This window comes from Macaca nemestrina, chromosome 5 (genome assembly GCF_043159975.1).
Source record: "Macaca nemestrina isolate mMacNem1 chromosome 5, mMacNem.hap1, whole genome shotgun sequence".
Classification (NCBI taxonomy): domain Eukaryota; kingdom Metazoa; phylum Chordata; class Mammalia; order Primates; family Cercopithecidae; genus Macaca; species Macaca nemestrina.
Genome location: NC_092129.1, coordinates 14870637 through 14896604, shown reverse-complemented (window position 1 = coordinate 14896604; position 25968 = coordinate 14870637). Strand labels below are relative to the sequence as shown.

The window sequence follows — 25968 nt, the reverse complement described above, 5'->3', positions numbered from 1 at the left end:
TCTGTTGTGATTTTTGCCTGGCATTTCATCATTTGTGTATTAACATATGTTAACATAACAGGCTCACGCCTGTAGTCCCAGCTACTCAGGAGGTGGAGGCAGGAGGATTGCTTGAACCCAGGAGTTTTATACCAGCCTAGGCAACATATTGAGACCCCCATCTCTTGAAAACAAGAACAAAAAACCAAAACATTTAGTATGGAATGGGGTTAGAAATTCATGTCATAAATGGCCACTTGAAAACCACCCTCAGCTCTAAAATTTTAAAAATTCTTCTTCCTTCAGAGATAGTTATAATGTGAAACTCCCGATATCAAGATGGCTTTACTAAATCTGCTGATCTCATTTCATTGCTTTGTTATAGATTGACGTTCTCAAGGCAGATCTGGAAAGTGCAGAATGGAAAGTTTTGGAAAATCTTATTCTGGAAGATGTTCTTGAGCGGATTGGACAGCTCATCTTTGAGATCCATCTCCACTGGCCTGGGTTTGAGGTCAGTGGCAGTGACAGCAGCGTCGTGAGGTTCTGGTACAGCCTTCTCAAAGAGTTAGAACAAAAGGATTTCAGGCTTTTTCACAGTTATAAAGATTTATCTAAACCTCAGCTATTCTTGAAGAAAGACATTTTCAATGCAAGTAGCTGTTACACTCTGAGTTGGGTGAATACAAGATGGAAATAGGATGCAGGATGTCCTCAAGAGCACAAGAAAATATTTGAAGAATGGAGCATGTCCGCGATTCTAATCATGAGTTTACTCATCCAGTCTCCCGCTAGCTTGTGCCCTGCTTGAGGCAGGGAGTGTGTTATTGCCTTTGCAGTGCATGCAGCCTGGTGCTTGGCATGTGATAGGGGCACAGTTAATACTTGTTAAAGGGAGGAACACAGTCACCCCTATTTGCCCAGACGCTTCCTTCACCGTAATCTGGAAGATTATCCCCCATTCATCTCAGTTTTCCCTAAAATTCTCTGTGTATCTGTAATCTATGAATTCACCAACATTGAAATGAAATTATATACATTTCCTTTTTTACTAGGTTGGTGAGATTTTTAAGTTCTTCACCTACTGTTTAAAATAGGGTTTTAAATTTGAATTTGACTCTGCTTTTTCAAGATTTTTCTTATTTACCTTGTCAGTGATATTCTTTACAACATTGTTGATTTCAGTCATTCCTTCTCAGCCTTTGCTGAGGCCGTGCTGTGGCTTTATAAGCAGCAATACTTCTGATTTCTGGGAATTTGGATGCACCAAATTCTGTCACTGAGTTAAAGAGACTAGACTATCAAGAGTTTCAACTTGAAGGTGGAAGTTCCAGTTCGAGACCAAGTCTGAAGGCAGGAGACCCATGTCCCAGCTTGAAGACAGCCAGACAGAATGAATTCTTCCTTACTCTGCCTTAGGTTCTATTTAGGCCTTCAAGTGGTCGAATGAGGTCCACTCACACTGAGGTGAAGAATCTGCTTTATTCAGTCTACTGATTTAAATATTAATCTCATCTAGAAATATCCTCATAGATATACCTAGAATAATGTTTAACTAAAGATCTGGACGCCCTTTAGTCAAGATGACACATAAAATTAACCATTGTAGGTAGGTAGGTAGATGGATAGATAGATAGTTAGATATATAGATAGGTTTTCCTACTGGCATGTTTCACCATTTTCTTGACTCACATATTCTTGTTTCCATCTGGCTCCTTCAGTCTGTGCTCTCCTCGCTGAAGTAAGTCCTTTAATGCTTATTTTATTATGAGTCCATGAGTGATATGGTTTGGCTATGTCCCCAACCAAATCTCATCTTGAATTGTAGTGCCCATAATCCCCACATGTTGTGGGAAGGACCTGGTGAGAGGTAGTAGAATCATGGGGGTGGTTTCCCCCATGCTATTCTCGTGATACTAAGTTCTCATGAGATCTGATGGTTTTATAAGGGGCATCCCCCTTCACTTGGCTCTCATTCTTCTCCTTCCTCCTGCCATGTGAAGAAGGATGTGTTTGCTTCCCCTTCCACCATGACTGTTTCCTGAGGCCTCCCCAGCCATGCTAAACTGTGAGTTAATTAAATTTCTTTCCTTTATAAATTACCCAGTCTCAGGTATCTCTTCATAGCAGTGTGAGAATGGACTAATACAGTGGGTATTACACTTTTTAGATTTGACATATTTGAAAAAGCACTTGCTTTTCATACCTGAATAAAGTTTATTTGTGCACAGGAAAAAAAAAGAGCTTCAACTCAAGATGTTTTTTATACTCAACCTTAATTCCCCTTCACTTCCTATTAAACTAAGCACAGAGCAGGATCTGGGTATCTTTGCTCTTGCCTCTTCTGCCTTCAAACATGATTTTTCCACCCACAGACTTGCCTATGCTGTCAAATCTTTTTTTAAAAATATGTTATGTCTAATAATGTTAAGTGCATTTTTCTTTACTCGCAGTTGGCATCACTTACACGACTGTGGCCTGAGGACCATCGTCTCATTTTCCTAGGATAGTTAGACAGTTTTTCAATAGCACCAATCCTTTCTACATTAAAAATTAAATGGAAAGTTTAGGTTATCAGTGGTTCAAATGCTCTCTCTCATTACTATTTACAGGATTAAACACGTGCATAATTTTCCAAAATCCTATTTCAAATAAATAGCATAAAAAACAAATTATTACTTTATTGTCAATTAAATATATTTTTTGGCATTTTTTTTTTCCTGAGTATAAAACTGTATGTATATTGTTCAAGAATTGGGGGGAGGGAGTAGAATACTGATTATTACTAGACTTTACCCCTTTTCCCAATTTTGTACCTCCTTCTACCCTCAGACATTCCCCAGGTTGGCTCTTTGTTTCTTGAAGTGGTTTGAAAATGCCATTCCTCAAGTGAGAAATCAAACCATATTAGACTAGGATGAACTCACTAGCTTGAGTTGAAAGAGAACAGGACTTTCTGAGTTAGTTGTGATAATTAAAAAATACATATACACATGAGCTTTTTATTTGAAAACTCATAGTCCACTAATAAAAGTTGTTGAGCTGAGAGGACCAGCTTGAGTAAGCGTGATCTGAAAAGGCAGTTTAGTCGTTTCAATGTACAGAGGTATTTCAGATGTGCGGAAGCGTCCATGCACACTCTAAATTGGTTTATACTGTTAGTTTATATGGTGTCATCTCCAAAGCAAAGCTTTAGGCCAGTTCCGTTTGGATTATATAACAGATTTATTTTCATAAAACTTTTATATGCTGAAATATATAAACATTTTTATACATTAAAATGTGGAAAGTGTATTCATCTTAAATGTCCAGTCTGATCAGCTTTTAGATATGTAACACACCCGTATTAAGATTTTTAATTCGTGGAATTGGAGATTTAGGGCATTACTGAAAGCCCCTTTGTCTACGGCAAGTTAACTATTTACTTCAGGTTGGTGGTGTCGAGCATTGACTTCATCATGCTATATGTATCTGAAGCAAGAATGAATGTACTGTTAAAAAAGAATAAATCATGAACATACCCAGCCACATTCACTGACCAGGCAGCCTGTTTAATAGTTATTCATACTTATTTTATGCTTATTTCTAAAATGGTCCCTTTCATTCCCTTCATGGATAGTTTGAAATTTGTGATGAGTACTCTGATGGTTGTTAAGGTGTCCCTGCCTCTAGAGTTTATTATGTTTATCATGGTAGCCAGGGTTTCTTAACCTCAGCACTATTGCCATTTGGGCTGGATAATTCTTTACTGGGGGAAGGGCTGTTCTGTGCATTGTAGGATATGTCCCCAAGGGGGCAAGATCACCCACTGTGGAGAACTACCGGTGCAGGCCATGAGAAGGAGACCAGGCTACTGTAGCACTGTTTGCTTGTGAACACGCAAACACAAGATCCTCTTATGAGGAACAGGCAAAACCATAATCATCACCACCACAACCACCATAAGAGCAACACAAACAACACACAACAAACAAACAAAATCAAGTTACTCTTTACTGAGAGCTTACTGCCCGCCAGACCATGTGCATAGCTTATTCCTGATTCTCCCAACAAGGAAGTTTATTTTTTTCCAATATTATGGGTAAAGAAATTCTGAGAGAGGCTGGGTGCAGTGGTTCACGCCTGTAATCCCAGCACTTTGGGAGGCCAAGGCGGGCGGATCACGAGGTCAGGAGATCAAGACCATCCTGGCTAACACGTTGAAACCCCGTCTCTACTAAAAATACAAAAAATGAGTGGGCGTGGTGGCGTGTGCCTGTTGTCCCAGCTACTCGGGAGGCTGAGGCAGGAGAATTGCTTAAACCTGGGAGGTGGAGGTTGCAGTGAGTCAAGATCACGCCACTGCACTCCAGCCTGGGGGACACAGAGAGACTCCATGTTAAAAAAAAAAAAAAAAAAAAAAAGAAGAAGAAGAAAGAAACTCTGAGAGGTTAAATGGCTTACTCAGATTACTCAGGTTGTAGATGGAGGAACAGTCATTTACATTTGGGTCTGTCAGATCCCCAAAAGCCCGTGTTTGGTCCCATCCACAATGCAGTTTCCAAAGCCTGTACCAAACATAAGATGCTGTGTCCAAAGGACACATTTTTGCCTCCCTGTTAGTAAAAGCGGAGTGGGGGGAAACTACAAATAAAAAAGGCCTGCAAGTTTGAGTCAGAATTATTTTGTAGCATGCAGGGTTGCTGAACTTAAATAATCTACTTGATTAAAGTGGGCCTGCCAAATGGAAGCTTACTGAAGAAATATGGAGACCCAACAACTTCTCTGTCAATATATTTAGGTTGCCAGAAAAGCTCTTGCAGGCCTGGAAATGACTCTTCTTCTGGCTTGTCCCAGTACTTGTCACTTTCCTCCTGGGTTTTAGAAATGGCAGTCACTTGGAGTTGCTTAAGCAAAGTAATTCTCCTTTGCTTAAAACTAGTCTTTGACTTCCAGATAAATGAGCTAAGATGTGAATATCTGTGACATGCATCTCCTAAATTTTTACTAGAGCAGTGTTCATAAAGGATTCTGAAAATACCCATTTGATAATGCTCTTATCAAATAAGTAACAATGCTCTTTTATAGGTGTAAGCCATATGAGGATGAAAGAAATTCACAATTTGCCTTTTGGCATAAACTGTGTCATAATTTGTTAAAGAAAAACGATTTTCCCCTTCTTTTCTTACAGTGCTTATATTTGATGCAGTTAAAATAGAAAAGGTTATCATATAAATATTTGTAACTATTTGACATGTTCAAATGAAGAACCAGGGAGAAGTGAACAAATTTCTGCTAGAATTAACCAAAAGTCCGAATTTACCTCAGGATAGGAAATAAACAAACTCATGGGTTAACAGTGTTTAGTACAAATCAGTTATTCATGTAAGCATTTCTGCTTTAGTTATAAGATCTTTTAGTAAGTATAAGAATTGCATTTTTTAGCATTAAATGTTTAGATTTTGCAAAGCTTGGATTAGTCCCTGGAAGCCAGGCTTATCATATTTTGCAAGTGTAAAAATGATGACCTCATTTAAATAGATCGTTATACTTAACAATACAACAGTACCTCCAAGCTCAATTAGTGTAATGTTCTTTTCTGATGGAGATAAATTTATGTTTGATTCTTAAGCAGTAACATAATTCTTTCTGTACTAGCCAATTGCTGATACTTTGTGGATTCAATAATACATTTAACCTTATGCTAAAATGTCTTGCTTTTTCCTACATTGAAAGAGGTGCCTGAACTTATCAGATAAAATCATAACCCAAAGATTCAATATATTCTTAGAACTGCTTACATGTAGAGATTGTTCTTTAAATGACTTGATTATTTCTTAAGAAATATAAATCAAGCATTCTTAATGTTGTCATGCTTTATAACTATGTGGAGGCTGGGTGCAGTGCCATGTGCCTGTACTTCCAGCTAAGTGGGAGGATCACTGGAGTCCAGGAGTTTGAGACCAGTGTGGGCACCATAGTGAGACTCTATCTCAAAACAAACAAAAAAACCAAACAAACAAAAAAGAGAACTATGTGGAAAAAATGGTTCCCAACACATTAAAATTTAATGCTTTCTTAAAACCAGCAACTTCTTATTTTTCTCAGATAGACTATTTTAACTTTTTGTTAGTGATTAGTTTTGTACAATGTGGCTATCTTAAATAATAAGGGATTTAAATTTGGGGGATTGAATTTGACTAAACTATTCAAGACTAGGGAATTTTAATAGAGAAACCAAGTGTGCCCAGGACTGATATCTAATCAGTGTGTACCAGTAGAGAAGAGCTATGTGCAACCTGGTGATTATAGTTAATAGCAATGTATCGTATACTGGAAAATTGCTTAGAGAGTAGATTTAAAATATTATCACCACAAAAAATAAGTATTTGAGGTATTGGATGTGTTAGTTGATTTAGTATTCCACAATGTATACATATAACAAAATATCACGTTGTGTGCCACAAATATATACAGTTTATTTGTCCACTAAAACAAAATATGTCCCTTGGAATACATTGGACATATTTATACTTTTTAAAAAAGTACCAGTAGAGATACAGTGGTTCCCTAATGGTCCCTCTCCACTGGAGACCCTCTCCCAGGATGCCCAGGCCTCTCCCCATGACTGGGCAATTAAAGGCTAACGCACAGCACAAAAGGCAGCTTCCAGGATCCCGACCCAGCGCTGTGGCTTGCTTCTGTTCTAATTGGCCTATCTTTTGCCTTACTTGTCATTGGATATTTTGAATATCACTCCTGGGTGAATCTATATAATAAACAAAGGTCCAAGTGTGTTCTATAACATAATGAGAAACTGCAACTGTGCGTCAATAAAAATTATCTGTATAAGAAAATACTATTTCTCAAGGTTTGATGTCAGATTAAACATCATTTTCTCAGGGACCCCTCTTATTTAAAGCTCCCAGCTATGTGTCCCCACAATGTCCTCTATTCTTCCTCTCTTAACACTGTCTGTACTTTCTCTGCTTGTATAATGTCTGGTTTTCCCAGCAGACTGTACACTCCATGAGGGTAAGGGCCATGTCTACAACCCCAGTGGCTAGGTAAAAAGGGTTCAATACATTTTCGTTGAATATAAATTTAAAAAGCGATTTCCATATAATTTTTCTAAAAAATTATTTCATCATTTGTTATTGAAGTTTTTTCTGGCATTAAAAATATCTTTGGAATTTAGATGGACCACTGTCTCTCATTTTGTTATTTAAATTTGGACACAATTTGTTCTCTTCTCGACATGGCTTTTCATTGCACTGCATGTGGTAGTCCCTATTCCTGATTAACGGACGCCAACCTGGAAATCTTGGCCTTGGGGAACTGAGAACCATATAATAATTGAATTGAATGAATACAATAATAATTGAAGGCTCAATTATTATTAGAAGATATCTGAGTCCTAGGATATTAAACCTCAATCTTTCTCATTGTCCTTTCTTGGAAGCAACTCCCAGCAGTCTTTTTGTGAGTCAGTATATGGACCCACAATTCATAATAATATGGAAATATTTTTCAGTTAATGAGAGAAGGAAGGTAGGATGATGCGAGGCTATTTCTACCAAAGATAGGGGCATTTTTACAAAAATGATTCAAGCCATAGTTTTTATAGGACATGGAGTATAAAGTGCATAATAAAGACAATAGTTGAAAGAGTAAAATCAAGGTGAGAAAAGATATTGTAGAGACTGAAACATGAGCCAGAGATTTCCTTGTGGGCAAAGAGAAAGTGATGGGGGCACAACTCTAACGGAAGGAGCCGTGAGAATGTCTTCAGTTACAGGTTTTGTTTTACTAAAGGATGAAATAAACGCTATGTAAATAGTTGTTTCTTTTAAATTACCTAGCTCAGAGACAGCAAGCCTAGAAACCACAAAGGTTATAACACGAATCCAACAGTTTTAAAAATATACAATTAAGTGGCATTATATAGAGGCAGGACAGTAGGATGAAAAGAGACTCTTGATACTGCTGCTGACTAGCTGTGCTGTATCAAGCAAGTTTTCACCTTTCTTGAACTATTTTCTTAGGTTAGAATATTTAATTTCTAAAGTTTCTTCTAGCTTGAAAATTTCATTATTTTGACAACTGTGATTACATGAGGCTTAGATAATGGTAAGATAATTTCTTAATTTGTATGCTGCTATGGTCTGAATATTTTGTGACCCTCCAAAACTCATATGTTGAAATATTCCTAATGTGTTGGTATTATGAGGTGGGGCCTTTAGAAAGTAACTAGGTGATGAGGGCAGAACCCTTGTCAATGGGATTAGTGCATTTATGAAAGGCCTGAGGAAAGTTTTTCCCCCCTTTTACAATGTGAGGACACAGTGAAAAGGCACCATCTTTGAAGAAGAGAACTAGCCCTCATCAGACATCGAATCTGCTGGCACCTTGTTCTTGGACTTCTCAGCCACCAGAACTGTGAACAATACATTTCTGTTGTTTATAAATTACCTAGTCTGAGGTATCTTGTTATAGCAGCCTGAACGGATTAAGACAAGTGCTGTAAAGGGAAGTCTTCTGATAAATTCAGAAGAAGCCAAATGATGTGCTTATGCAGAAAAAGCCCAGATGAAAGGTGAATCCATTATGATGGTTCTCTGGTCATCGCGATGAAGTACCCTTAGGAAAGTACCTTTTTGTATCACACACTGAAACTCACATGGTTCTAAAAATCAGAATGTAGTATGTTTTTTAGACTGCACTAGATTACATCCCTGTTTTTAGACATTTCCAATAACATGGCGACATCTAAAGATACAAAATACAATTATACATAGATCCCCAGAGATCCTTCCATATATATACATGTATGTGTATATATGTGTTTGTATACATGTGAGTACATATGTGTGTATATAATATATAAGTATGTGTGTGTATGTGTGTGTGTATGACTGAATGTCTAAGAAGAACACATTTTACAGATACAAAAGCCCAGAGGGAGGGAGCCTAGAGCCACACAGGTAGACAAGAACCTACATTGTAGTAGCCCTTGGAGTTTAGTGTAACCAGTAATGGATAGAGGCTAGAGCACCAGATAAGACCTGGTACTGGGGAGAAAGGATTGGGGCTAAGGACACCTACAGCAAAGAGGACCCTTAGAGGACTACAACCTCAGTGAAAAATGGACTTAAAAATTCTACATCCACCAGCACAAGGACGCTTATCTCTGCTTATAGCTCTGAGTACAAAGAAAAGTATTTATGAGAAAGTGAAACCTCAGGCCTGTGCAAGGAGTTGAATAGTTGAATTTATCCTAATCACATGATGAGGAAAACCATAAGCTGAGAAATTAAGATAAAAAACTGGTTCTACCCAAAACTATAAAAACCCTGTAAGAAAACCTAGGAAATACCACTCAGGACATAGGCGCGGGCAAAGATTTCATGACGAAGATGCCAAAAGCAATTGCAATGAAAGCAAAAATTGACAAATGGGATCCAATTAAACTAAAGAGCTCTGCACAGCAAAAGAAACTATCGTCAGAGTGAATAGACAACCTACAGAAAGGGAGAAATTTTTGCAAACTATGCATCTGGAAAAGGTCTAACATCCAGCATCTATAAGGAACTTAAACAAATTTACAAGAAAAAAACATTAAAAAGTGGGCAAAGGACACGAACAGATATTTCTCAAAAGAAGACATACATGTGGCCAACAAACATGAAAAAAAGCTCAACATCACCGATCATTAGAGAAATGCAAATCAAGACCACAATGAGATACTATCTCACGCCAGTCAGAGTGGTTATTATTAATAAGTCAAAAAACAACAGATGCTGGCAAGGCTGTGGAGAAAAAGCAACGGTTTTACACTGTTGGTGAGAGTGTAAATTAGTTCAATCACTGTGGAAGACAAGTGTGGCAATTCCTCAAAGACCTAGAGGCAGAAATATCATTCAACCTAGCAATCCCCTTACTGGGTATATACCCAAATATACATAAATCATTCTATTGTAAAGACACATGCACATGTATGTTCACTGCAGCACTATTCACAATAGCAAAGTCATGGAATCAAGCTAAATGCCCATCAGTGAGAGACTGGATAAAGACAGTGTGGTACAAGAACAGAAAACCAAACACCGCATGTTCTCACTCATAGGTGGGAACTGAACAATGAGATCACTTGGACTCGGGAAGGGGAACATCACACACCGGGGCCTATCATGGGGAGGGGGGAGGGGGGAGGGATTGCATTGGGAGTTATACCTGATGTAAATGACGAGTTGATGGGTGCTGACGAGTTGATGGCTGCAGCACACCAACATGGCACAAGTATACATATGTAACAAACCTGCACATTATGCACATGTACCCTAGAACTCAAAGTATAATAATAAAAAAAAAATAAAAAAAATAAAAATAAATAAAAATAAAAATATATTTCCACTTAAAAAAAAAAAAGAAAAAAGAAAATGTGGTACATATACACCATGGAATACTATGCAGCCATAAAAAGAACGAGATCATGTCTTTTGCGGGAACATGGATGAAGCCGAAGGCCATCATCCATAGCAAACTAACACAGGAACAGAAAACTAAATACCTCATGTTCTCACTTGTAAGTGAGAGCTAAATGATAGGAACTCATGGACATGAGGGGAACAACAGACACTGAGGCCTACCTGAGGGTGGAGGGTGGGAGGTGGGAGAGGAGCAGAAAATAATAGCTATTGGGTACTGGGCTTTGTACCTGAGTGATGAAATAATCTGTACAACAAACCTCCGTGACATAAATTTACCTATATAACAAACCTGTACATGTACCCCTGAACCTAAAATAAAAGTTTAAAAAAGTGAAAAAAAAAAAAAAAAGTGTGGTATATATACACCCTGAAATACTATGCAGCCATAAAAAGGAATGAGATCATGTCCTTTGCAGGGACATGGATGGAGTTGGAGGCCATTATCCTTAGCAAACTAACACAGGAACAGAAAACCAAACGCCGTATGTTCTCGCTTCTAAGTGGGAGCTAAATGATGAGAACATAAGGACACATAGGTGAACAACACACACTGGGGCCTGTTGGAAGGTGGGGGATGGGAGGAGGGAGAGGATCAGGAAGAATAATGGATGCTGGGCTTAATGCCTGGGTAACAGTATGATCTTTGCAGCAAACCACCATGGCACACGTTTACCCATGTAACAAACCTGAACATCCGACACATGTATCCTTGAACTTAAAATAAAAGTTGGAAATTAAAACAAATAAACAGGTTCTAGGGGTGATACCTCAGGGGTATACTGCAGAAGCAGATGCAAAACCACTCTGAAAGGACTTTTCACCAATCCAGGCTACAAAGTATTTCCTTAGAAAAACAAGACCCATAATAAAATATTAGAACTGACAAGGAAATAAACAGTCCCCTATGAGGTAGAGTTAGCAGACACAACAAACCATGTGATTTTCAGCCCAAGAACTTGAGATAACAGAATAACAGTCTTAAAGAAGGTATAATATACATGATTTATCATGATTAAAGGCATAAAGGACTATATAGGAGCCATAAAAAAATACGACACTGTGAAAAAGAACAGGTAAATATAAAAAAGTACAAATACACCTTTCAGAAAAAAACAGCCATGGAAACAAGTTTAATGGAACAACGGGACACTGGACACAGCTAAAGAGACTTTAAAATGAACTGCAAGACAGACCTGAGGAAATTACCCAAAATGTAGCAGAGAAAAATACAAGCATTTGTATTTTTTATATAAGATATTTTATGATCAGATTGAACCTTACAATGTTTTTCAGAAGATGAGGCAGCACACTGAGTATCTGAGCCACTCTTATGTAAAAAGTGGTACTAGAACTGTACTGTGCAATATGGTAGCCTCTAGACACATGTTGCTACTGAGCACTTAAAACTGTGGTTAACTGAGAAACTAAATTTTAAATTACATTTACTTTTAATTCATTTAAATTAAAAATATTATACAGTCACATGCCACATAACCTTTTGCTCGGTGACAGACCACCATGTGATGGTGGTCCCTTGAGATGATAATGGAACTATACAATGGAGTAGGCTATACCACCTAGGTTTGGTACATACATAACTCTATGATGTTCGGACAACGACATCACCTCATGACACATTTCTTAGAACCTATTCCCGTTGTTAGGCAACATGTGACTGCACTTGGTTTAGTTATTGGAAAACTTTGAAGTATGTTTGAAACAATTTGGGCACGTAAATCTACTTTGTATGAAAGATAAAATACTTTGATGAAAATGTAGTGTCTGAATTGAGATGTGTGTAAGTGTAAAATATATACCAGATTTAAAAAAAAGTAAAATATTAATTTTTAAAATAATTGAGTACATCTTGAGATAAAATTTTGGATATGTCAAAACATATTATTAAGTCCCTTTTAAATCTGGCTATTAGAAAATTTGAAATCACATATATGACGGACATATACCTATTGGACAGAAGAAGTGTATTAGAACAAATAAAAAATGGAGATCCGAGTTGCTCCCTCAGATCTAAAATGCTGGAGGCTGGACAGTGGGGCATGAAAGAAACTCATCTGAAGACAGCTATTGCAGATATAAGAAGCTGTAGGATCAAGAGTTTCACTTTCACTTACTGTCACTAAAAATAAAGTCACTCTAAGGGCGTTGGCTGCAAGTCTGTGACTTCTTTTAAGTTCCAGATAAAATTGCAATTAGGTTGAGAAGGTTGTTTCCACAAATTTTAAAGTGACTATGAATATGGAACATGTATATATAAATATACTATGCACATACATTATACACACATATACATGCACATATACACATGTACAGTGCATATTTTTGACCAGCTAAATTTCTCTTTTACTTTACATGTCCCAAATAGTCTAGTTTCCCAAATGCCCAAGATAAATTCGGGACTCTACCTCAGTGGTTCTCATTTGAGGATCTTGCTAAAAGTGCTGACTTTGATTTGAAGGTCTGAGTTGGGAACAAAAATTCTACATTTAAAAAAAGCTGGCTGGGCGCAGTGGCGCATGCCTGTAATCCCATGAGGGAGGCTGAGGCAGGCAGATCACCTGAGGTCAGGAGTTCGAGACCAGCCTGACCAAGAGATGGAGAAACCCCATCTATACTAAAAATGCAAAATTAGCTGGGCTGTGGTGGCGCATGCCTGTAATCCCAGCTACTTGGGAGGCTAAGGCAGGAGAATCGCTTGAACCTGGGAGGTGGAGGTTGTGGTGAGCTGAGATCGCACCATTGCACTCCAGCCTGGGGAACAAGACTGAAACTCTGTCTCAAAAAAAAAAAGCTTTCTAGTGATTAGATATGTATTTGTGTGTCTACATATACATATTAATATATACTTTAAATTTGAATCTTCAGTTAGTTCATTCATTTTACTCAGTGATCAAAGAAACATTTTACAACATGAATTTTGAGCCCAGTGCTGCAATAGACACTTTCCTTCCATTGGATCTTCTCTTCTTCTCAGGCCCTTCGTACTTGCCTTGTTTTCACTGTATTTCATCAATTATTTTACGATACACTAAGAAAGAATTGAATGCTGCCCATTAGACTATGACATTCATTTAACTATAGCCCTATTCAAAAATGTCAAAATGTGAAAAATATGCATCTGTGATGATAAATGGAATCAGTTTCCCCAGGTCTTACTTTGAGACCCACATTTAATACTGCTGATGGATACTGGGGCCTGGATGCCACTTTATACCCCTTCCCATACATGAATTCATGATGTCTCCCCCAAATAATCCCTACTTTCTTCTGAATTCTATATCTCAGTAAGCAACGCAAGCCCTAGGTAATTCAGATGCAGACAGTTCTCAGTCCATACCCTGAGAAACAGTGTTCTTCAAGGAAAGTCTCTATAATTGTTCTCAGTGTTGTGATATTTATGGTTACCATCTAAGGGTTTGCTAGTTCAAAGTCAATGTTTTCTTACAGGTATTTTATAAATATACCAAGGATACCAGCCAGCCCTACAATGTAGCCTCAAGAACTACTTAGAAATGTGGCTGTGTAACACTACTCCCTGTTTTTGAATCTTAAAATTTGCTCCTTGTTTAGGACAAAATATTTCCGGCTTGTGACTCAATATATAATATTCATTCTAGTAAATCTTTCACTAAAGCATCACTTTTATCCTAACTTTTAGGAAGGAAATCTGTCCTGGATATGACAAAAAGGCTGCAAAAAGGAAAAGGAGCCAGATGGTAACCACTTAAGTCCAGTAACCACGTGATCTTGAGACTTTTTATGCCGAAATATAACCCCACTCACTTATGTACTCTAAAATGTTGTATAATCATGACTTAGTGCCACCACTAAATGAATAAATATGGAATGTGTTACATTTAATGTGCTCTGAGGGTACTGCTGTGTATTTTATTATATAATCATAAACCCATTGATATACCTGAATAAACCACATCCACCTCTAAAGCATCATTTCTCTCCATATGATCCACTTAAAACTGCAAATGGCTTAATCTAGTGTCTCAATACACTTAAGACTTAAAAGGAGACTAAAGATGAACAAGATGAACATTTTGATAGCACTTTCTACAAAAAATGCTTTATTTAAAAATATGATCTTTTTAAAAAGGAGACAACTTTTATATACACTTACTTTAGAAACAGTCAAAAACACAACAAAATAAATCCAGATTTAGAAATGATGATTTATAACATACAATACTGGTGTGCTGAACAAGACAGTTTAAATGTATGATTCTTTTTGTCCCTTCACATTTCAATAATTCACATTTGTTAAAACTAGTGGTTGGGACTAAAGAAAAGGTCATATCTGAATCCTTTCCCCTTCAGAAATCTGTCATCCTTCTGGGCAGTTACAGAAATGGCAGCAGCTAGGCAGTGTTTGTATTTCTTTGGGTGCCTGCCTCTGTGCCAAAAAATATCTCTCTGCTTTTATTAATTTTTCTATGAAATTTATTTTTATGTGGCTATAGGGCCTGGTCATATGTCCCAGGCCTTTTAAAATCTAAATTTCTAAAAATGGACACTCCGTAAGGGCAAGGAGCATACACTGCTATGACCTCACTGGACTCAGAGTTTAATGCTCTTAGGTTATCAGCAAGAGACATGATTTTATCTTCCAGTTAGCACTCCGAAGAGCTATCAACCAATCTTTTTCAGCATGGTAGTGAAATATTTCAAACCACATTCAAACATCTAATATAGACTTATAATAAAACAGGAAAAACGGCTTGCCAAATTAAAGTGCTATGAGCTACTACATTCAAGAGGTTATCTTGATTTTCTTTTATTTTTTGAGATGGAGTCTCACTCTGTCGCCTAGGCTGGAGTGCAGAGGCATGATCTCAGCTCACTGCAACCTCTGCTCCTGGGTTCAAGCAATTCTCCCTGCCTCTCAGCCTTCTGAGTAGCTGGGACTACAGGTGCCCGCCACCAAGCCTGACTAATTTTTGTATTTTTAGTAGAGATGGGGTTTTCCTATGTTGGCCAGGCTGGTCTTGAACTCTTGACCTCAGGTGATTCACCTGCCTCAGCCCCCCAAAGTGCTGGGATTACAGGCGTGTGCCACTGCGCCTGGCCTATCTTGATTTTATAATCTGATGTTTAAAAACTATTTTCCACCATGGTCACCGCTTCTCAAACTGGGGAATTCTAGCCATCTTCCGGGAGTGTCACTTTTTTTTTTTTTTTTCAGACATAGACGTTTAAAAATTTTTTTAATCTTAAAAAGTCCTGTTGTATATATTCACAGGTAAAATAGGAATAATTTTAAAGATAAAACACATGGCTTCAAAGAAATTACAAGTTGACATCTTGGACTCTACCCATCATACTTTATCTCCTCTGAGGAGGATTTCAGTAATTACAGCTGCGAAGCAATGACCTAGGAGATCTTGATTTCTCAAAGTGTAGCTAGGTCTTTACTGACAGTGAATGTAAATAAAATTCAAAGTCTTGGTGCATCCTCCTGAGTTCCATCTTCAGATATAATGTAATTCTCTGATTAAATACATACAGTCCTGTCTATACTGATCAGGAATTAAGTCAACGAAAGAACTCTGGACTGATTTTTATTTTTCATTGTTTATAATTAGAGGAATGATGCAGTTAAAGAAGATTACTGCTTTACAACTAAAAATACACAACATGTGTCATCAAAGGGAGTGGAACTCATGAAGCCAAAAGATTAGAACTTGACCCAGTGAAAATAATGGGGACAGTAACTGGGTGGTTTTTTCCTTCTTCCAAATTTACATTAAATTATATTATCCCTATTCTTTACTGCCCTTTTGGCTGAAGAGGTAAATACATGGTATTTTTCTGAATAATTAATTACATTACCTCCTCTAGAATCCCAAATCCACTAGGGATTCTTTCTTGACTCCAAAAGGATGCTTTCGGTATGTCATGGGTATAAACTCAAACTGCTTGCCAATTGTAACTACTTGTCAAATAGAAAGTCAATAGCCATTTTCTGTATAAATAACATTTATAAAGAACAAAATTAAGTTGCAAATGAAATTATGTCAAATTTACAGTTTCTTTTTTTAAACAATGGGTCAATGTCATCAACATTATCTGTAAATCAAGTTATCATCTGATACATTTAATAATTAAATACATTAAATATGACAATGGATCAAAAATGATCCTAGCTAGTTTAAGGATTAATCTAATTAATCCCACAATTTAATGAGACCATCCCAACCACATGTTATGACCTTAGAAGTTTCATGAGGATGCCACACTGCACCTATACACACTTTATCATGAGCTTTAAATCGACTGTAGAGTTTTGTGGTCTTCCAGTCCCAAATGTTTAATTTTCCATTTCCATCTCCTGAAATCACATAACTATAATGGGAAGAAAAATAAATTCAAATTATTCAAATACCTTAACCTGGTAAGGTGAATGAAGAATAGGGGAAGATACTGTCTTTTCACATTAACATTAAAAAAAAATCCAATGCAAATATACAATACTCAGAATAACAGGTAGAACATGAAGCAGTCTACAATTTGAAATTCTATTTTAAAAAACCTCCCAACCAATCTAAGAGTAGAAAATTATTTTTAACTGGGAAGACTGGGAGTCCCAGGGGCCACAATGAATGAGGTTACACAATCAGTCTCTAGATAGTCAGAAACAGAGATTGGAGAACCAATTCCACATATAGCTAGGGAACACTTTTAGATCGATTCCATCATAGTAGCTCTACCACTTTCATAATTACTTTTTGGCTTTAATATCTTTTGAATACATCTAAGACTGAATCAGAGGTAGGCCCAATTACTAAGCTAAACATACAAAGTTACTGGGATTTCTAAATTACTTCTACCTATACATTTTAACTAAGAATCATGCTGTAGGCTTCACAAATCCAGTGTGACCTAGAAATATTCAAAAGCTGGATTAGAGGTTTCAGCACAGACAAGCTGTAGTGAAGCTGTAACTGCAACACTGTAACACACAATTAATTCTTCTGGTGTTCATTCAGTCATAGCAATACAGTGATTATAGCACTTCTAGTCTTGCTTAGAAAAGCAGAGAGAAAATACGACTTTGGTTATATTGACAGGGATTTATTAGGTGACTAAAGGGCATAAGCCTAAGTAATAGAAGGGAATATACTAAAGCAAGAACCTAAAAAAAGCAAAATGTAATTTTCCTAATTTGTTCTCGCCTTTATAGCCAGCATTTTGAAAATGTTAACAGATTATCGAGTTTTCATAAAAATATATTATGTGAGAGTGATGTGTAAAGTGTTATTTGTACAACAACAGTTTATATCATATTTGAATACTAGAACGGGTTAGAAGTTTTAAACTTACCTCATGTCTGGTGAAAAGTCCACCTGACAAGCGTAGCCTGCTACCATATGGCCCTTAAAAATTTTTTTCTTATTTAATCTAAATCTGTTCTGTGCTCCAAAAATTAAGATTTGGTTGTCCATTGATTGGCATGCTAGCCATTTTCCTGTAAATTCAATAAATGAGGTATTTTAGAGAAAGACTAAAACATTTTTTAAAACTTTTTATTTTAAATATGTTCATTGTGATTAATATAACTTTTGCTCCCAAATACTTTATAACACTAAAAAATAAATTTACTATACCACCTGTAAAGTGTTACAAATATGTCACTGGCAAGAGGTATTAATATATAAACTAAAGGCTTTTGCGTATACAATCCTATAGCATTGAGCACTCTCATATAAAAGCTTTTTTTTTTAAAAGAATAAGGAAATATAGAAATTCCAAGTTTCATGTTAAAGAAATAAGCTAAAAGTTATGAAATGAAATGAATTTATAGTAAGTATAGACAACAGAACTATGGGAAATAGGAGAAAGAGACTTATCTGTGGTAATTATGGAATAAAGAAAGATTAACTGGTGAGAAAGCCTAGGGTTATAAAATAAAACTATACAAAAAAAGAGGTAATTTTAAAAAATTATAGTAACTTTTTTAACAGCCACAATGCTTTTCTCTACTTAGGATTCATCAAAGCCCCTAGAGCCTAAACTGCAGTGTCTATAGTCATGCGCCACTTAACAATCTTTCTGTCAATGATGGACCACACATATGACAGTGGTCTCATAAGATTATAGAGCCAAATTTTTACTGTATCTTTTCTATATTTAGATATGTTTCAATACACAAATGCTTACCACTGACTAGATTATTCAGAACAGCAACATGCCATACAGGGGTAGAGCCTAGGAGCAAGAGGCTATACCATACAGCCTGGGGTAAGTAGGCTATACCATCTAGGTTTGTGTAAGTACTCTGTATGATGTTCATAAAATGACAAAATCACCTAATGCTGCATTTCTCACAAGTACCCTTGTTGTTAGGAATGCATGACTATACTTCCACCCTATATATAGTCATTCCTTGGTATCTGTTGGGAACTGGTTCCAGAATCTGCACTCCCTACCCAATACCAAAATCCACAGATGCTCAAGTCCCTTATATAAAATGGCATAGTATTTGCATATAACCTACACATATCTCCTGTATATGTTAAATCACCTCTCGATTACTTATAATGCCTAATACAACATACATGCTTTGTACCTAGTTGCTATCCTGTGTTTTTTAATTTGTATTTTTAATTGTTATATTGTTATTTTTTACTGTTTGTTTTGTTGAATATTCTGGACTCGTGCTGGTTGAATCCCAGGATGTGGTACTCATGGACACGAAGGGCCAACAGTACATGTAAACATTACTAAGTAAGGAAATAGACTCAATGCCTGAGTGGGTAAATGGCCTTGTTCAAGATGGGCACAAAATTTGTAACAGGTGGTTTAAAAATAAGCTACGTGAAATGTAGATGCACAGTGATGAAGTATATAATCTAGCAATTATCAAAAAAGGATTCACTTAGGTTGCTTTTCTTATAAAAAAGATAGAGCATTTGACAACTATTACCATTTGCTTGTGTCAGAGGCCCTGATGGAACAGCAAACTCTTCCTTGCCCCATTATGTGAGTTGACAGTGGCTTCGATGACAATGTCCCCCAAATATCAGAACCCTCACTTTAAGACTGTCATGTAGAGCTATAATTACATCAGTATATTGTCAGTATATCTGTAGCACAAATTATCTTGTACTGAAGACAATGGATTAAACAATATTAAATAGATTTATCTTTTTAATTTTTGCCTGAGAAAATTTTTTATAGTGAATTGCTAAAGTGTTCTCATTATAAAGAATCAGACCAAAATTTCCTATCCCCTGAAAGAGATTACAATAAACCATTATTATTTTTTTTTTTAGAGAGAAGGGTCTTGCTCTGTTGCCCAGGCTGGAGTACAGTCATGCAATCATAGTCAACCTCCTGACTCAAGCAAACTGCCCATCTCGGCCTCCCAAGTAGCTAGAACTACAAACGTGCACCACCACGCCAGGTGATTTTTAAAATTTTATTTTGTAGAGACGAGGTCTCTCTATGTTGCCCAGGCTAGTCTCAAACTCTTGGGGTCAAGTGATTCTCCTGCCTTGGCCAATCATTATTAAATAATGTACTGAACGTGATTCTCTTTGGAAGGAGAATGAGAAAAGAAAACTCTGGCCGGGCATAGTGGTTTAGGCCTGTAATCCCAGCAGCTCGGGAGGCTGAGGAGGGAGGATAACTTGAGCCCAAGAGTTTGAGACTAGCCTGGGCAACAAAGGGAGACCCTTGTTTCTTAAAAAAAGAAAAGAAAAGAAAACTGATTGTTAAACAGAAATCTTCTGATGTTCAATCAAGGTTAGCAGTAAATCATTTTTTAATTTTTATTTAAAAAAAGACACAGAAAAGTAGGTGAGGTGACTTACATATGAAAGCCAGTAATTCTTTCTAATATTGTAAAGATTACCTTATACAAGTAATGGCACTGTGACAAACTTTGCCAAGAAGGAAGGGGCCAAAGTTCTTTTGAATACAGAAATCACACCGTATCTTAAAAGCTCATTTAAAAATACAACCTACACACGAACTCACCATTTGGAGACAAAGTCACTGCAGGCATTGAGTGCATACTGGGTTCTGCTATATACTTGAAATCCACAGGGATATCCCTAAAAATTTTAAATAGGATATCGGAATAAGCAATTTTTATAAAGTACCTTCTGAAGAATTATCTCTGGAACAAAGGAATAATATGCAAATAAAAGCAAACTCTTGAAATTATGTATTTAATAAATCTTTCATGAAACTTTCTGGAAGAAGAAAAATCACAAGATGACACTGTATTGCTTATGGTGAATCTTGTACTTCATAAATGACTTTCCATGGTCATTATAACAGTGACAGTGATTTTGTTTTCTATTTGATTTAAACCCGGCCTTTATGTTAAAAAATCTGTTACTAAAAGTTCTTTAATAATGTACCATGGCAACGGGTACACTAAAATCTCAGAATTCATCACGATATAATTCATCCATGTAGCCAAAACCCATTTTTAGTCCAAAAGCTGTTGAAGTAAAAATAAATAAATCAATTAAAAATGTACCATGGTAGGGCAAAGCAAGATGTCTGAGGCAAGCCTGGGGGAAGTGTTATTTTACCAGCCAGTCAACCTTAACTCGAGGGGGTGAGAGTGTTAAAGAGCCTGCAGCAATGCAGGAGGATGGCAGGCAAAGCTGTCAGGATCTGTGAGCTGGTCTAGCCCATCCAGAAATGATGATAAATTATGATAAATAAATGCTTGGTACCTGGACTATTTTCAGTTTACATGTAAAGCATTTCAAATGTGTTTGGTGAAGGAGAAAAAACATTAAAAAAAAAAAAAAAAAAAACTCATGTGAGTGATACAAAGAATGAAAGAAAAAAAAATCAAAAACTAGCCACCTAAATTTAGAACCATCAAAAGTTCTAAGCGCCTTTTCATTTTCAATATTCTCCAAGCTAAAAATCCTTTTCTGAAAGGAGTTTTGGTCTTGTTGCTTTTCATGAAACCAGAAATATTTTTTACAGAGTAATGTGTGGGAAATGTAATCTGATGAGTAACACAGATTATACAGCAGCAATTTCAATTTCAAACCCTGTTTCAAGTTCCAATACTCTGGTTAACTGTAAAACAATAATAATGTGCCTTAATATAAGGATTTTCTCTATTTATCCATCCATCCAGCAGAAGGAGCAAATGACTAGAAGAAACTTCTATCAGGGTCGTGGTCAGAGGAAAACATTTTCAGGTATAACCTGGGGAATAACATCATTTGTCAGATCTCCAACCCTTTATAAACCTCTATGGTACCAATGAGAACTGACATTTAGAATGACTCAAATGTATTAAAAAGATCTGCGATCGACAAAAGGCTTGTTTCTTCCTTCCTTGTACTTATTGTTAGTGGTTAGTTATTTTACAATATGAATTAAAACATGAGAATTTTCTAGATTAACCGTATTCCAGGTTCATATTGATCAATGTGTTAACAAAAGTAAACACAGAAATTCAAATGGATACCTTCTTTCAAGGAATCTTCATACCAGGAGCTTGGAAGAAGAATTGGAACCACGCTGTGGACTTCATTATTTCTAGCAACAATGCCTGCTAGGCATAAACACAACATGGCTCGGCACGGTGGCTCACACCTGCAATCCCAGCGCTTTGGGAGGCCAAGACGGGTGGACCACCTGAGGCCAGGAGTTTGAGACCAGCCTGGCCAACATGGCAAAACCCTGTCTCTACTAAAAATACAAAAATTAGCTGGGTGTGGTGGCACAGGCCTGTAATCCCAGCTACTCGGGAGGTTGAGGCAGGAAAATTGCCTGAAGCCAGGGGGCGAAGGCTGCAGTGAGCCGAGATCATGCCACTGCACTCGACACTCCAGCCTGAGCGACAGAGTGAGACTCCATCGCAAAAATAAACAAACAAACAAACAAACACAGCACTATTTTCTAATTGGATACTGTAACTCAGTATAATAAGCTAGTAATTCATATCTTGCAAATAATCTCCAGTTTAAAAATGAATTCACCAAAAAAAAAACCTAATAAATGTCTATGAATTTTTAAAGCTAAAATATAAACAGTAGTGTCAACTTCCATAAAATTTTCTTTAAGAAATATTTTACCAAAATAAATACCTTCTGGAGAAAACACGTCTATGACATTTCATGCATTTGGTCAATTAAAATACCATGAGTTGGCCCGGTGCGGTGGCTCACGCCTGTAATCCCAGCACTTAGCGAGGCTGAGGTGGGCGGATCATGAGGTCAAGAGATTGAGACCATCCTGGCTAACATGGTGAAACCCTGTCTCTACTAAAAATACAAAAATTAGCTAAGCGTAGTGGCGCATGCCTGTAGTCCCAGTACTTGGGAGGCTGAGGCAGTAGAATCACTTGAACCTAGGAGGTGGAGGTTGCAGTGAGCCAAGATTGTGCCACTGCACTCCAGCGTAGGTGACAGAGTGAGACACTCCCTCAAAAAAAAAAAAGTTGCTGAATATCTAATACAGTCTTTTATTCTCCTTTAGAACATAATACAATTAGTTTGTATAGTTTTACTTAAGAAAGCCAAGTTTCCTTTTCTTGTATTATTATGGTACTCTAAGCAGGTACAGAGTATAAAAGTTTGGCAAACACCACTTGTCTGAAGGCCCCAGTGTTGCTAATTTTCCCAGAGAGGAGGTCAGCTGTCACTTTGCGGAGGTCAGGGCGTCCCTTCCTCTCCTAAGCAAGTGGCCATCACTAGTAATTGCTCTTAGGGATGATTTATGCAGTGACGCACAGTTCCAGGGCTCCTGAGCTGGTTTTGCTTCCTACTTGTCTTTGTAGCAGGACAGACCCTCACATTTATTACTTTCTCACTAATCAAATCAAATACAAGTTATTACTACCTTCTCTCCTTACCAGTCCCCTCATTCATCTAACTATCCATCCACATGATCAAGAATTCAAGTTTTGTGAGGCCAGTAGTTTGTGACCAGCCCAGCAAACAGAGTGAGACCCTGTTTCTACAAAAAACTTAAAAATTAGCCTGGCATGGTGGCATGCACCTGTAGTCCCAGTCACTCAGGAGTCTAAGGGAGGAGGTCGCTTGAGCCCAGAGCCCAGTAGTACAAGGTTGCAGCAAGCTATGACTGCACCACTACATCTAGTCTAGGCAACAGAGTGAGATCCTGTCTCTTAAAACACAAAAAACAAGCTTTGGAATCAGTTTGACCAGAGTGTGAACTCTGGCCCTTTCGTGTCCTATATAACCTTGGGCAAATTACTTAAACTATATTAACTTCCTTATACATAAAATGGGAATAACAAATGTACCTATCTTATAAGATTGCTTTGCACACTAAATCATATGGTTCAGGTGAAATGCTTAGCATAGTGACTGGCATATAGAAAGAGCTCAATCAGTGTAACATCATTGATAATTATACCAATAATGACTTCTTTAGAGATACAGCACATATTGTGTGCCAGGCACTGTGTTGGGAACAGACAGTAAGCATGACTCATACTGTTCTTTCTTTCATGGTTAAGAACTTGTCAGGAAAGAGAACAAACAAACAAGCACTTGAAGTATGCTAAAAGCTGTGGAAAGCCAATGACAGTGTGGGATGATAGAGAGGAGGCACCTAATCTTATCTGAGGACTGGTCAGAAAGGCTCTCATAGTAACGGTTAAACTGAAATCTGTTTTTTGTTGTTGTTTTTTTTTGTTTTTGAGACGGAGTCCCGCTCTGTTGCCCAGGCTGGAGTGCAATGGTGCAATCTCGGCTCACTGTAACCTCCACCTCCCAGGTTAAAGCGATTCTCCTGCCTCAGCCTCCCAAGTACCTGAGATCACAGGTGCACACCACCACATCTAGAGATGGGGTTTTACCATGTTGGCCAGGCTGGTCTTGAACTCCTGACTTCGTGATCTACCCACCTTGGCCTCCCAAAGTGCTAGGATTATAGGTGTGAGCCACCGTGCCCAGCCTGCAATCTGTTTTTTTAAAATTACATATTTATTTATAATTTTTAATTTTTTTATTCAGATGGGGTCTTGCTCTGTCACCCAAGCTAGAGTGCAGTGGCACAAGCATAGACCATGGCAGCCTCGACCTCCCAGGCACAAGCAATCCTCCTGCCTCAGCCTCCCGGGTAGCTGGGACTATAGGCCTGTGCCACCACACTAGCTAATTTTTTTATTTCTTGTAGAGACGGGGTTCAAGAACCCAGGCTGGTCTCGAACTCCTGGGTTCAAGCGATCCACTCAAATCAGCCTCCCAAAGTGCTGGAATTATAGGTATGAGCCATTGTGCCCAGCCAAGTTAAAGTAAAATCTAAAGAATGACGTCATTTGTAACAAAACAGTATCATGACTTTTTAGGAGTATTTCCTAAGATCTGAGAGGAAATAAAAAAAAAAAGAAACATACTAACATTACCATTAGTTTAACAAAAATTCTTGGCTGACCAATGTTTTACTTTAGAACACCCACATACACATATCCTTAAGCCCTGTAATTGCTCGATTGTTTAAATATTTACCAACTTCTTTTATACCACTCTACATTTAAACTTGAAAATATCTGAAGGTAGAAACATCAGAAAGTTTGAGTATGATCAAACTGTTAAAGTACATAAAACAAAACAGAACATGTATATGTATGTTTATTCTCCAGAGTCTGTGCAAATGATTTAAGGTGGTTCATATAAAACTTGGGGTCCATATTAGATACTCTGTAAAAAAACATTTCTGAAGTAAGAAAGATCTTAGCTGTAAGGTAGTCTCTAACATGGGCTATATGTTAAGACTACTCTCCACTACTTGGGGATAATCTGAAGGGGTGCAGTGGTGGTGGTGGTGAGTGTGGGAGAAACTACAATTAAATTACATTAAATGTTCAGTCACCCAGATTGTCCTGACAATGGTTAGGGACCTGCTCAGGTCCCCAAAGGGACTTAGGTATAAAGAGGAAACCACTGGCTGTGGTTCAAGGCTTTCCACTTGTTAAAGCAGAAAAACTTGTGGGGGATGGAAAGATACACTTTTTAGTCCTTGCTAGGAGGACTCATGGCTGAGCTGTGCTTCATAACTGACTGGTTTCCATTCAGTCATTCATTTTAACAAAAAGGTTAGTAAGCATTTTTTTGCAACTAAATTATAGAACACACAATGATATGTAATGAAACTAGTATATTGCTTAACTTTAGAAAAATATTTTTTTCCCTAGGAAAGTACAATTAACCAATATATGACTATATTCTATAAGTAAAACATTTGTACCAGAGTGATGATATGGGGTTACATGGTTTGGTTCTGTGTCCCCTCCCAAATCTCATCTTGAATTGTACTTCCATAATTCCCATGTATTGTTGGCGCGACCCTGTGGGAGATAACTGACTCATGGGGATGGTTTCTCCCATACTGTTCTCGCATGGTAGCGAATCAGTCACACAAGATCTGATGGTTTTATGAAGCGAAACCCCTTTCACTTGGCTCTCATTCTCTCTCTTGCTGCCGCCATGTAAGAAGTGCCTTTCTGGCCAGGCGTGGTGGTTCACGCCTGTAATCCCAG

The 25968-nt window shown here is 37.5% G+C and overlaps 2 protein-coding genes across 5 annotated transcripts in view; one reads left to right on the top strand and one right to left on the bottom strand.

The window, feature by feature from the left end:
* Positions 1-14433, top strand: part of LOC105492063 (methyltransferase like 24) — a 123983-nt gene extending 109550 nt beyond the window's left edge. For 2 of the 4 annotated variants that reach the window (XM_011758929.3, XM_024796128.2), the window contains one exon: positions 365-10113. In XM_011758929.3, coding sequence (XP_011757231.2) covers positions 365-679 — 315 coding nt within the window. In that variant the 3' untranslated portion in view covers positions 680-10113. Of the gene's footprint in view, positions 1-364; positions 10114-14124 lie in introns of those variants that run through there. The other 2 variants (XM_071096291.1, XM_071096290.1) reach the window with 2 other exon arrangements.
* Positions 14434-14516: 83 nt separating this feature from the next.
* The window catches only part of LOC105492064 (cell division cycle 40), a 50004-nt gene continuing 38552 nt past the window's right edge, over positions 14517-25968 (bottom strand). Inside the window, exons 13-15 of the mRNA XM_011758930.2 lie at positions 20457-20533; positions 17799-17943; positions 14517-16820 (exon numbers count right to left, since the gene is read on the bottom strand). Coding sequence (XP_011757232.1) covers positions 16643-16820; positions 17799-17943; positions 20457-20533 — 400 coding nt within the window. The 3' untranslated portion in view covers positions 14517-16642. The remainder of the gene's footprint in view (positions 16821-17798; positions 17944-20456; positions 20534-25968) is intronic.